The 13,452-nt window shown below is 47.5% G+C and overlaps 1 protein-coding gene and 1 long non-coding RNA gene across 27 annotated transcripts; both read right to left on the reverse strand.

Annotated features, from left to right (window-relative positions):
- Positions 1–2,229: 2,229 nt before the first annotated feature.
- Positions 2,230–3,881, reverse strand: LOC123043987 (uncharacterized). Its single transcript, XM_044466602.1, has 3 exons — positions 2,882–3,881; positions 2,696–2,805; positions 2,230–2,536 (listed from the first exon to the last, which is right to left on the reverse strand). Exons 1-2 carry the CDS (start codon positions 3,786–3,788, stop codon positions 2,726–2,728), a joined length of 987 nt encoding a protein of 328 aa, XP_044322537.1. The 5' UTR covers positions 3,789–3,881; the 3' UTR covers positions 2,230–2,536; positions 2,696–2,725.
- Positions 3,882–6,182: 2,301 nt separating this feature from the next.
- Positions 6,183–9,659, reverse strand: LOC123043988 (uncharacterized). 26 transcript variants are annotated; one of them, XR_006419766.1, is made up of 9 exons: positions 9,349–9,659; positions 9,195–9,255; positions 8,594–8,636; positions 7,938–8,109; positions 7,707–7,864; positions 7,571–7,630; positions 7,272–7,381; positions 6,953–7,104; positions 6,183–6,510 (listed from the first exon to the last, which is right to left on the reverse strand). It is a non-coding gene; the product is annotated as an uncharacterized lncRNA (long non-coding RNA). The 26 variants fall into 26 exon arrangements; XR_006419763.1 differs by having other exon boundaries at positions 7,938–8,115; XR_006419764.1 differs by having other exon boundaries at positions 7,938–8,115; positions 8,594–8,659.
- Positions 9,660–13,452: the final 3,793 nt, after the last annotated feature.

The following is a 13,452-nucleotide window of genomic DNA, read 5'->3' on the forward strand; positions in this document are numbered from 1 at the left end:
TCCCCGCGAAGCTTTCACAGGGATCGCGGGTATGGGGATTGGCGGGGATTTGGGCGGGGATGGTGGAGTCATCCCCGTCAGGCCGTCCCCGTTGCCACCTTGATCCTTCCCCAGGGAGAAAGCCCGAGCATGTGAGGTCTACACACATAGCAACTCACACTGGATATAAGAAAAAAAAGAAAACAAGGGCGTACACACTGCATGCAGTACGTAGTGCACCAACGTTGTACTGAAGGGAGAAAGTGCTTTGAATTCTTTCACGAAAAAAGTGCTGGTTGCGGGCTTGCAACTGGTGCGCGTTGCACCTTTCACTTTAATTTGTGTTGTATGTTTGTGCAAGACGAGCAAGGCATGGGGGCTACGCTTAGCTAGAAGAAATCTCTGCAGCTAGCTACCCATGCAACACTCTGCAATGGCATGGTTCAGTGCGTCCGACGGGAGAGTTAATTAATTAGGCCAACAATGGCATAGCCGAGTCTTATTAGCACAAAATATATGTACTAAGTTGGTCTACCCAAAATAATCGTCATACAAAAAGCTCCACGTACACCGTGGCTGCGAGATCCACGCGACCTGAAGAGCGAGAGGCCACCGCCGAAACGCGTCTCGGAAGATATAACAATGACATAGATTGCAGATGAGACGTGACCAAGCAAGCTTTTGCGCCAGAGCAACCGCGAAACATAGGAACGGTAGGTGCGTCGACCGGCAGCGAGCGTGGCTGTGTGCATCGATCGACCGGGGGTGGAGGGGGCGGCTGGCTCAAGCAAGCATGCATGCATGTGCGGTCTCTGCGCCATCTTTTTCCCTTCCGGTGAAACCTTTAAACGTCCTCGCTAGTAGCTACCACCGTCCAGCGAGAGCGACTCGTGTTGTGATCAATTATTTACAGCCCGTCACGGTCCCTGTCCCTGCTCTATCTAACAAGAAAAGGAGACGCGGCTTTGCTATATTGCTGCATCCATCTGCACAAGGCCATCAGCATCAAGTCTTGCACCAATTCGATCCATCATCATAGCTTGCCCGCCTTTTCATGCATGATTCAACACTACACGACGTACGGGGTCGCTCGCTAGAAGGCCCCCGGCCATCTTGCTACGTGTCGTCGTTGTATGGTTGGATGTGCATGGTTCCACTATTTATTTCGGGACCAAGATGTGATGTGATGTCCTAGTTCCACTGTTACAAATACCAAAGCAGAAGTGATGAATGAATACTCCAGTCCTTTCCCACGAAACAAAAGTAGTACCGCATAATTTTCTTGAAATGCATCAACAGATCAAAGACCGCATCGGCATGGCACATGAACAACTTCGAGATGTCGTAGTTGAGCATTTGAACCACGGGCAACTATTTCTCATGTCACTTCATATTTTATCTACAGTAGTTGGTTAATCTCAACTCTATATTATATTCGAATTTACATTTGAAAAATTATGAATTTGAAATATTGTTTAAGTGTATGCAGTGGAAACATGAAAATTTTGATTATTGATATGTCAAATAGGACTTTAAATGGATTGCACATGCACTAGAGGGATCGACATAAGGGACAAGATGATTTTCATGGGTGGTTTTAGGTAGTCTATGGAGGTAATTAATTTTTCCTTGAGCGAGGATGACTTGCAAATTTTTATTTTTTAGTGATAGCTGGCTTGTACATGTGCTTATCAAAGTGTACATGCATCTAAAAATTTCATCCCAATGACATCAAATTTCGTGAAGTGGGAGCCTCCCGTGAAATCTAATATTATTTAGTATTAAAAAAAATATTTTTCTTCCGCCTTCGAGTGATTTTTACGGTTTCCTTGGTATCTTTGCCTCTGTGTTGTTGATAATGGAAGAGGGTGAAAAACAATGTCTTTGCCTCTAACTAAGTTTTGGTGATAATGACACATGATTAGGGGACAAAAAATATTCATGAGTATATTAACAAGTCATTAGTCCCAAGGAAATGAAGTATAAAGATGTTGGAGACCCCAAAGAAAAAAAAAGATAAATTTAGAACGACAGTGTATTTAAATGTCATCCTACATTTCTATCTGTGTGTCCTAATAACTCAAAAGCATATTATTAACATGGGCTTTGGCGAATGCCGGAGAGTGGGGATTCATGCCAAGTAAAAAACCTTCAGCATTCCTAAAGACTTGAGACAAATGTCAAAAGGTAACCTCTACCAAAAAAAAAACATGTTAACACTTCATCAACTCAAAAATGGGAAGTTAACACTTGATCAAACTGGGGTGCCATTCTTGCATTGCATGCCCGATTATTAATCAATTACGAATAAAACTTAGTACGACACATGCATATATAGGTAGACGAAAGCAACACAGGAGTAGGCAGTCATGTATGCACCTACCGATGGACCATCCACATACACACTGTTCTCACTACTGATTAAACAGTGAACAGAAAAGGAAAAGGTGGCGAAAATAACACTCTTGATGTTCTTATTTTGCGGATTGCTGCAGCCTGTTCTCGCTTCTCATCATCTTTGTCACCGACCCTCTGGAGATTATTAAGAAGATACTCCCTGCGCAATCGAGAGTGGCCAACATGCATGAGTATGTATGTAAGAAAACTGGTACTACATTCTAAGATTTTATTGCATTTTTTCCCTCGGAACAATCGTGTTAAACAACATGAGTAAAGAAATATAGCAAAAGCAAAAACTGGAAGAAAAAAAGAGTACCTGCCGGTGTTACATCCTTGCGTCTTCTCTTCACCGGCGAGAAGTGCGGTAGTTGGCTACTGTCAGAATGAAGTTCGCTATGATCAAAGCCAAAAGCCCTACACGGAGAACTGTGCCATTCGTTTTTGAGTGAAAGGACAAAAAAGAAAGAAAGATCGTCGGCCATTAATAAGATCGAGAACTCACTGCCGCTGTGGTCGCTCTGGTCGTCGCTCTGGTCGCTGCGCGGCGCCAGTGCGGTGGAGACCTCGAACCGAACGTGGCAGTTGAAGCCCACCACCGCGGCCGCCGCGCCACCGTCGCCGCGGGCAGCATCCAGGTCCCAGTCCATGGCCTGCGCCGAGTCCTGAAGACACCGGGCGCAGTCCGCCGCCGTGAGGTCGCGGGCGCACTGAGCCCGCACGTAGACCGTGCTGCTCACGATGGCGTAGTCGCAGCCGCAGCCTCTCTCCACGATGGTTTTGTGAACCACGCGCATGGTGGCCGGCATCGCCGGCCTGGAGAGCCTTCCGGCCGCGCGCTGCACCATGAGCTGCGCCATGGCGACGAGCTCGTCGTGCAGGCCGGGGGAGTAGAGGACCCCGGCGCTGGTCTCAGAGTCAGAAGCAGGGGCGGCGGCGTCGCTCGGGAGCGCGAGGTGGAAGCGCGCTCGGAACGCGTCCTGGCCGGGCGAGGAAAAGTTGGTGTCGGCGTACCAGAGCGAGCAGCGCTGGCTCAAGATGCCGGCTCGACGGCTGGTGGCACCGCATCCGGCGGTGAGGTTCCTGGCGGCGTCAAACAGGCACCGGGCGCACTCGGAGCCTGAAGGCAGCGTGGTGGGGTCGCCGAAGCAGACCCCCCGGGCGAACGCGCCGTCGGAGTGCAGGGAGGCGAAGCCCATTGGCGCGGCGGCGGAGGGGAGAGCGCTGAGGAGCAGGAGGAGGCTGGCCCGGAAAGCCGTGCCGTCGGTGGCGTCCGTGAGCGCCGGCGCCGGGTGGCACTGGAGCACTGCGGCAAGCTCCTCACTAGACGTGCCGACGGCCGGCGCCGCGGCGACGAGGACGAGGGAGAGGGCGATCGCTGCAAGCGCCATTGATTGCTGCCCCTGTCGCATGCTCGCGTTACAGTTGTTTTTGAGCTGGTTGGCTTGGCACTTGTGACTTGGGGGTGGAGAGCTCGGGCGCCCGGCCTTGGTTATGTACTAGGGGTTGGGGCGCCAACTGTGGCGCCACTTAAGAGGAAGTTTGTGCGGTGCTAGATTGACATGCGACCCTTCCACCCATTTTTTTTTCTAATTGCTTGCGAACATGTTCGTATAGGTAAGGAACTTGCAATAGAATTTACAATTGATAATGAAAGAAACAGCCAGAGTACATTATAGGACCTCAGATGCGTTATATGTAGTAGTACATATAATCTAGAGCATAATTCAGTGAACCAATTAATTCATTAGTTGAGGGTAATAAGTAATCCAAATTTAAAGGGAAGGAATAAGCAATGTATACTATCTCTGTAAATAAATGTAAAACATTTTAGGTCACTAAACGTCTTGTATTTGTTTACTAGAACATAAATGCGCGCTTTGCCGCGCCCGTCTGTCTTAAGGGTAAAATTTTAAATTATTAGAGAAAATTAGAATGATAGAAATGTTTGGTAATTTCAAGGGGAAAATTATAACACCTTGAAGTTGGTGGTGGGGCATGTTTAAGTAGGATATATGTTGGTAAGTGAGGTACACAATGTATGCCCATTGCCTCTCCTATTCTATTTGGATTGTTTGACTATTCTATTATTTTCTCATATCTCTTATCCAATCACATGTTCCTTTGTTTATTAATCTGCAGCTGGTCTCTAATCAGATGCTATGGCATGCAGGCGTTTGTGCAAGGTCTCCAGCACCAAGCACATGAAGGTGTGTATTGATGTGCTTGTTTGTGTGGAAAGAAAGATATAAAATATTTGAGAAACATATATGAGAGTTGCCAGCTGACAGAGAGAGTTTAGCATAAGCAACGCAATCCCCTAGGCAAATGTGAAAACATTCATATTGATGAATTCGAAGCTGTATTCTCAATCTAAACAATCAAGTACAACTGCAGAGATGAAAAAAGTTCCTGATGCAACATGTGTACAGTTATTTGGTGTTAAACGGTATGCCTAACATGGTGATAGTTACAGCTGACCAAAGAGCCATGCCATGTGTAGCCTGTAATCCAACTTGACATATATTTGTATACGTGATTCATTAATATATATGTATTGGCAAAAGAAAGAGGCATACAAATCAGTGAGGCACAGTAAGAGGCATGTCTTGAAAAAGGAACAGTGAGAGGCACCTCACCGGGCTCTCAGCTTTGCTGATTTGGATAACAAGCTTCAAACTGGAGAGAAGAAAAATCCTTTGTCAATTTACAAAATAATTCCAAAATACAAATGGAGTAACTAAATAATAGAAGAACATGTGAATGGGACATAAAAAGTTCTTGACCCCAGGCGATGAGAAGGTTGTACAGTCATGGTATTACACTATTGTCGACTTTGGTGCTGTACATCTCAATTTGAATATAGAAGGTGAAGGGGATGACGTTCTTGGGGATGGCTAGATCTGGTCAGCCTGAAACTACTTACGTGGCCACTAAAGCAAGCACTCCAGTTATGTGCTTACGGAGCTAGCCATTGTTGACGATGCCCATGGGGAGCTACTCCGGCACAAGTAATTCGCTGGTCTTTGTGCTATAGTGAGCATGGAAAATGGGAGGCTTGCCATCGCCCAGGGCAAAAGTACGCCGAGGCTGGCCTGTATTGGATGAAAAACAAGATGGAGCTGGCAAAATAAGGCTATAGAAAGAGGCAAACGAATAACAATTCTCCTCCACCAACAGCAGCAGTTTTAGAAGGGCGACCATCATCCATCACTGCCATGGTTCCGCCGCCGCTTTTCTCTGGATAGGATGATTCGCATGGTCAGCTGTCGGGGCCTATGAAGGAATAGTAGAGAGAGCCGATCCCCAGGCACACGTGCCTTAGAAGCTCGCCATCGGCATGAAAGACGGCGGCGGCGCAACTCCGACGAACAGGGGAGGAGCGCCGGGATACGGCTGGGACAAGGATGAACAGGCTGTTACAGATCAGGCTGGAAGGTGCACACATTGAACTGGGCTAGCTGCGAACGATTGGCCCAGTGGGCGTCGACCAGTAAGGCCCGATTACTCACCGAACGCCTTACTCGTTCCGAGGAGCAGCGGCCCGGGTAAAGGTGCCCCGAGCGGTCAATGTGCGTAAGTGATTTCTGAGACGACCAAACTAATCCGGAGGGTACATGATGGGATCCGACGACTGAGAACGTCAAGTCACTGTGGAAGGGCATAGCTGGCTCTGTTTTACTGTTTCTCAATAGAGGGAGTATGTTTTATTTAATTGAACATAAAACATCAGAAGCATTATGACAGTGAACAAGCCAACAAACCCATTTTTGTGCAGAATTCAATAATGGCGATGGATACAGGTATGTAGGCATAAATTAGCAGCTGGGGGTAGTGCTATCAAATAACCTCTGACAGGCTTAAGGAACAGTTTTTATCCAAACCAGGCATTGTAAATTATAAAGTACATGTATTCTGAACCATGGAATACACCCTGAGACAAATAGTATTAAGAAAGCGCAAACCCACAACGATGTGACTCGATTCTGGGGTGCAGCGAGGCCGAAGATGCAGACACCGTGCGTGCAGCTCCTTCCGCTAGGCCTCCAGCACGCGCACGCCGTGGTTATCCAGTCCAGCTGGTTGCTTCTGCCAAGTCGGCTGTTATATCACACGTGTGTAGTAGGCAGAGACCTATTTGAGGGCCATGGAGGTTTAGTTGAACCCATCAGCTTCAAAAGAAAATTTGGATCGGTTGGTCACAGGGAAGAAATGACCAGAAGAAAAATCTTCGAATAAAAACCAAAACAATATATGGCTTCCTCAAAAACTGGAGAGAACACAAGCACATATTGTTATTTTTACTACTTTATCAAGCTGAGCAACTCAAATTGGTGATGATGTGAATTAGGAAAAATAGAGAAACTGGAAACACAGTAATGTAATCATACGGCAAGAAAAGGCATAATAGCAAAAACTATATATATTCACATATTTTTCTTAAGACCTACCCCAAGCCCATTTTCCATTCTTGCCTCTGATCTTAGCGCTATAGAGGAGATCAAAAGGGATAGGTTCAGGGGGGAATAACAATACAGATAAACAAAATAAAATAACACATGTAGATATGGCTTACTGGATGAATTTGTCTTAGCAATCCAAACGAAAAGCGCACGATTGGTGAGTTTACTTGCTGCTCTCCAGCAGCAGGGTCCTTTCTAATTGCTACATGGAGTCCATGACTTTCTTTCTCTCACAACAAGAAGAATCGTGGTTAATGCCTTGCTCCTGCGAAAGCAAGAGGAATAAGATAACGTGGAAAATAAATAACTAAGGCAATAACACTGACAAATGATTAGTAACATATATTGAACATGCACCTACATGAAATTATTAGTAACATATATTGAAATAGAAACTGAAATGGCAGTATCAAGATATGTGTCATCACATACTTTTTGTCTATCTTCTCAAACTGGCCAAAGGACAGCTATACTCTGTCTTGTTAGAAACATCTTCAACTTTCTCTAGAGCTTCCATCATCATAGCTTCAACACCATATCATCTATAGGTCCACTCATGTGAGATGTGTAACAGGTAAGAGACGTTCAGACAAGCAATACTGACAAATATTCATAGAAGAAAACAGTTTTGACAGCATAAGCATTTCTAACATGTTTTTATCTGGCCAAGCATTAAGCATTCCTGATAGCACATGAACAAACAAAGTATGCTGATTAGGTAATGGGCGTACTTTTTTCCTCATTGTACTAATGGATAGTAACTTTATTTCTTCGAGAATCAGAAAGAAGATCTGTCAATTTACATACTAAGGCATTAGTTCAAAGTAAAATAGTCCTACTGAATCAGCACAAAAAGTACATGATTACCTCAAATTTGTTAGAACCGTACATGCCAAAAACGCTCTCTGCAAATACAATATATGCAGAACTTGGTTCCCTTTATAGTACACATGCCTGCAAGCTTAGCTGCTTGAATTTGTTGGGAACTAGCCTAGTCAGCCAGGCACAACTCTGCATTATGCGTCCTGTAAAAAGAACAAATAATGAAAAGAGCCAGATAAGAAAATCAAAAGGCACAACAGCGTTGTAGATGTTTACTCCATCAAAAGGTTTGTCGTTGGAGATGTAAGGTTAAATCCACATGGAGAAAACACAGAAAAAATAATACTTCGCCAGCTGCATCACGGACGCGGACTTGAGCAGTGGTAGGAGTGCCGAAGATGGGGATGGAGACGAGGCACAAGGGGCAGGCCGACGTATGCCTGGTCAACTGAATCTGAAGGAAAATGACTATTTCGTATGGATGTATCGAGAATTAAAGGATGTACTACATAAATCAAACTTTTCATCCAGAAAATAAAACCATACAATCTTGTGCTAGCTTGCTTATCACATACAGTTAAGGTGCTAACAATTAGTAATTCTTTTGTTGTCATGTGCTTGTGAGACACACCTTTGTCTAGTAGGTTCATTGAGAATAACAGCCGAAATAAAAATATATGGCTTCAAGAAGATTTCATGAATAAAGAACCTCTTATTATAATCGATGGTAGAACCCAATACTGAATAGGTTGTGACACTAAGTTAGTCCAAGCACCTTCCTGTTAGAAACATCTACAACATTTGACTTCTAAAGTTCATAATAGCTCACCAATCTAAGAGGAAATCCATTTTTCAATCTACCATTGATATGGTTTAATTTGCAATTTCTAAAATTAGCACGTATGTAGTAGACAAAAAGTTGGACAGAGTACCTAATCAGAACTAATCTTCAAGATTTGAGGCGCCAAATTTCTCCTGGAAGACTTGCCATTTGATAGCTAATTAGTGATTAGGATCTATGAGAAATGAATATGGAGCAGCTCCAGCGTAAACAGGGATCAACAATAACACCAAAAAAGAATAACTATAATTTCACATGGCATGATTATAACAATAATATATATTGTAGACTTGTTTCAAGCTCCTTCCTAAAAAATAACTATATTAGATGGTGTCCCAGATTCAACTAGTGAATACTAAAATTAGAAACAACTGGGCATAGTATTCACAGAATACTACAAGGTTGAGCTGTAGCTCACAACTATCCCCACGTGAACAGAATGTTCACATGATCTGTGCAATCATGAACAAGGAATGCAAAAGTTGAATGATGTTTTTAAGCCAAAAGAAAATGCAGGTGAGGACTAATAACTTCTGTGAGGTCGTGAGATCTGCCTTTGCAAGCAACCAGAAGAGGTTTGCACCGAGTAATTGCATCAGTGCCATGACCATGTCAGCTCAATCCCATGGAGAGATGACCAGTGCAACACATGAAAATAACCTAGGCAAATCAGAGAGACAGAGAGAGATCACCTTGTTGTTCACTCTTCCTCAAGATCCTTCCTCTTCTCTTCTTCATCCGATCCGCACACATCTTGTTCAAAAAAACTCAAATCAAAGAAATCCTTAATATCACTGCTTCCAATACGAATCCAACAGAGAGAGAAGAAAGAGATGGGGATGGCACCTTGTCCATGGCTGCAGCAACAGGGCCAGAGCACCTTGTCCATGGCGTTCTCAACGAAAACCATCGCTTTGGGCGTGCCGGATCTGAGGCGGCTTCGGATCCCGGCCTGCTGCTCGATCTGGTGCGAGGGAGAGGGGAGGAGCTCGCCGCTGGTAAGGAGAAGGTAAGGGGAGGAGAGAAGGGGTGGCCGTTGGGGAGGGCGTGGGTGGTCGCGGCGGCCGCGGCGAGGTCGCCAGTGGCGGCGGCAGACGAGGGAAAAGGGAGAGGGAGAGGAATCGGGGGATGGGGACTGGCTGACTGGGAGATGGGCCGCTGGGCCACTGGGCCACTGGCCAATCTTATTTTCTCTTTTCTTCTCAACGAACCGAACATTTTGTCTCGTACTAAATCTGACGTGGACCACGCGAGAGATTGCCCTTGATGCACACCTTATTGTTTTGGATATGCGGTGCGTGTCCCTGTGCGCCTGTGGCATGGGCGGGCGCGGTCATGGTTTACCCTTAGTTACACTTGCGGTGAAATTACATTGTACACACACGGTGTCAGCCGGTGAAAATTCAGCAGCACTAACCTAGTGGGAAGTGGCATTGTACACACACGGTGACTGAATAGAGCCAGCCGATGGCACTGATGTAGCTACAATCGGGTCTTTTGATTTTGCCACTCTTATTACTCCTCTGTTCCTAAATATAAGTCTTTTTAAATATTTAAATAGTAATTACATACAGATGTATATAAATATATTTTAAAATATACATTCACTCATTGTGCTCCATATGTATTCCACATTAAAATCTCTTTAAAAACTTATATTTAGGAACGCTCTCCGATGACAGACTATATACAGATGTATATAGACATATTTTATAGGGTACATTAGTTAATTTGGTTCGTATCTAGGAATCTCTAAGATCGGGCTTACCAAATTCGGTCCCTCAAACACTCATGCACGTGCCCCGGCGTGTTCGCGGACAGTGACCGGTCACGCTTCAAATTAGCTACTTTGCATCTGCGTCTATCATATTTCAACCCCTTGATGCATACAAAGCATGCAAAAAAAATCCTACGTATTACATACTACGTACTATCCTAGCTTATCTTCGTCGTCGGAGATGTCCACCACGTCTGTGCCGGGCGCCGGGTGGATGGGAGCGTAGAAGGGCTTTGCTCCTCCTCCTCCTCCTTCTCCTCCTCCTCCTCGAGGATGTAGCCATATCGATGAACCTCGTTAACAAATCTCGGTGTCGTGCCTCGTGTGATTGCTTGGTCCTCGAATGATCGACGGTGGCCTCGGATTTATTCTAACACTTCTCCTCCTCCTCCTCCTCCTCCCGCTCGACCTCATCCATGTAGGCGAACATCTCCTCCTCCTCCGCAGCGTGTTGCGCCTCCATCTCCTGCCAGCGGCAGCGTCTCGCCTCCGCATCCGACTCCGAGCGGATGGAATCGAATATGTCATGCTGCTCCGCCTACAGATCCGCATCCCCGGCGCCCCCCACATCCTCCTCTGGATCCACTGCATCCGGAGGTAGACCTGCGGTGATCCGGGCATCGCGCCTCGCCCGGATCCGCTCAAGGAGCTGGAGCCGACACTCCGGCGTTCGAAATGGGTGGCCTCTTATCCGGCGGCATGGGGCATGGCTATTAGTGGTGGCGGACGGGGAGTGAAAAGTGGCGGCGGCGGCGGACTGATGGAGGAAATGTGGAGGGGTAGGGTTTTGGTGCTGGCTAGGCACTACGCGGGCCGCTGGGGCGGCGAGATCAGTCCGATGGAGGAGACGAGCTTCCAACCGTCGGGTTTTCGGGCGATTCCGCGTAGGACCCGGACGTCAGTCCGACGTGGCGGGCGCGCCAGAGTGCCCCATATCCTCCTCGTATTTGGGCTGGATATGAGAGGTGCCGGTCGGCCCGTGCGTTTTAGGCGCCTAGCTGCGTCGAACTTCGTGACCCATCAGTGATCAGGCGGCCCGTGCGTTTTAGGCGCCTAGCTGCATCGAACTTCGTGACCGGTTAGTGATCGGGCGGCCCGTCGGAGCGTTTGGAGAAAGTTTGGGGCGCACGGCTGTAGATGCTGTAAAAAGACTTGTATCCAGGAACAGAGGCAGTATTTGTCATTGTATGGTTGGATGTGCGTGCATGTGCATGGTTTCACTATTAAATTCATGACGAAGCTGTCCGCATCCGACTCCGAGCAGATGGATATTGTAGTGTCCTGCTGCTCCGCCTACAGATCCGCATCCCCGGCACCCCCCACATCTTCCTCCTCCTCCTCCAACTCCTCCTCCGGATCCACTGCATCCGGAGGTAGACCTGACCTGCGGTGATCCGGGCATCGTGCCTCGCCCGGATCTGCTCAAGGAGCTGCAGCCGACACTCTGGCGTTCGAAATGGGTGGCCTCTTATCCAGCGGCGTGGGCGTGGCTATTAGTGGTGGCGGACGGGGAGTGAAAAGTGGTGGCGGCGGCGGACTGACGGAGGAAATGTGGAGGGGTAGGGTTTTGGTGCTGGCTAGGCACTACGCGGCCCGCTAGGGCGGTGAGATCGGTCGGATGGAGGAGACGAGCTTCCGACCGTCGGGTTTTCGGGCGATTCTGCATAGGACCCCGACGTTAGTCCGACGTGGCGGGCGCGCCCGAGCGCCCCATATCCTCCTCGTATTTGGGCTGGATATGAGAGGTACCGGTCAGCCCGTGCGTTTTAGGCGCCTAGCTGCATCGAACTTCGTGACCCGTTAGTGATCGGGCGGCCCGTCGGAGCGTTTGGCGAGGGTTTGGGGCGCACGGCTGTAGATGTTGTAAAAAGACATGTATCCAGGAACAGAGGCAGTATTTGTCATTGTATGGTTGGATGTGCGTGCATGTGCATGGTTCCACTATTAAATTCGTGACGAAGCTGTCATGTACTAGTGTCACTCTTACAACACGGGATGGGAGTGTGTTGGGTTTGTGGCCGCCTGTGTGAGATGAGGCGGTTGGGAGAGGGAAAATTCGATCGTCCCAAGAAAAGAAAAATGTTTCGGGGAGTCCGATCCTTGAAAGAAAATGAATAAGAATTCGGTCGTAAAAGAAAGGAGCGTTCACACTTGCAACCGGTGCGTGTTTGCACGTTGCATGCTGGCTGCACCTTCTTTTTTGTGCTTGACAGGCAAGGTAGAGTGGGGCTAGCTAGCTAGTAGATGCTCATCAGGTTCCCGTCGACGTCCTACCGTCCAGCGAGGAACGGATGCTCGCATCCATTATCTACTGCCCATGACCGTGAGGCCAGCCGGGCAGCCTCCCACATGCAAGAAGAGGAGGTTTGCTGTGCTGTGTATTATGCACAAGGCCATCAATTCGATGGAGCAGAGCCGGCGTTTGTCTGTCATTCCCGATTCAACACCACACGACAGGGCCCCCGGTCCCACTACGTACGAGCTAGAATCGGTTCATTTTTGAGCTTTGCCATTCTTACTACGTACGTGTCATTGTACTGTTGGACGTGGTTACACTATTGAAGCTGTCATGTACTAGTGTCACTGTTACAACGAATGCTACTACAGTTCAGATTTAATCTGTTGTTTTCAGATAGAGTAGATACGTGGTGTGGTGTTAATCACGAGGAGTCAAGAACCAGCCAAAACGCGTACACACTTGCCAGAAGAGAGCACATCCTTCATCACGGACAAAGCGAAGCTGGTGCATGTGAGGTCTACACACGTCGCGACTCACACTGGAAATAAGAAAAGGAAAAGTTTACGCACTGCATGCAGTACCGCACCAACACCAACGATGTACTCGTACTCCGGGTTGAGGACAGGTCGGCATGGACACGCGGTGACAAACGATACATAGATCATGCGATGGCCCGACCGGGCTTTAAGTCGCTGCGTGCCGAGAGTGGCGGACGCGTCTTGCCATTTTGGGACGGTTGCGTCCCGTTCATCTTTTACCCCTACGTACGGGCTTATGGTGAAGAAGAAGAATGGGCATTTCACCGGTAGCACCAGCGGAAAAGGGGTGAGGAGGCCAGCTTGCAACACGTCTTTATAAGTAGGTAAACGTTTGTGGCCGGCGGGCCGGGCCGGTCACGCGCGGCACGTATGATTGCTTTTCACGTGTTCGTCTC

The sequence above is a fragment of the Triticum aestivum genome, chromosome 2B (assembly GCF_018294505.1).
Source record: "Triticum aestivum cultivar Chinese Spring chromosome 2B, IWGSC CS RefSeq v2.1, whole genome shotgun sequence".
Taxonomy (NCBI): Eukaryota; Viridiplantae; Streptophyta; class Magnoliopsida; order Poales; family Poaceae; genus Triticum; species Triticum aestivum.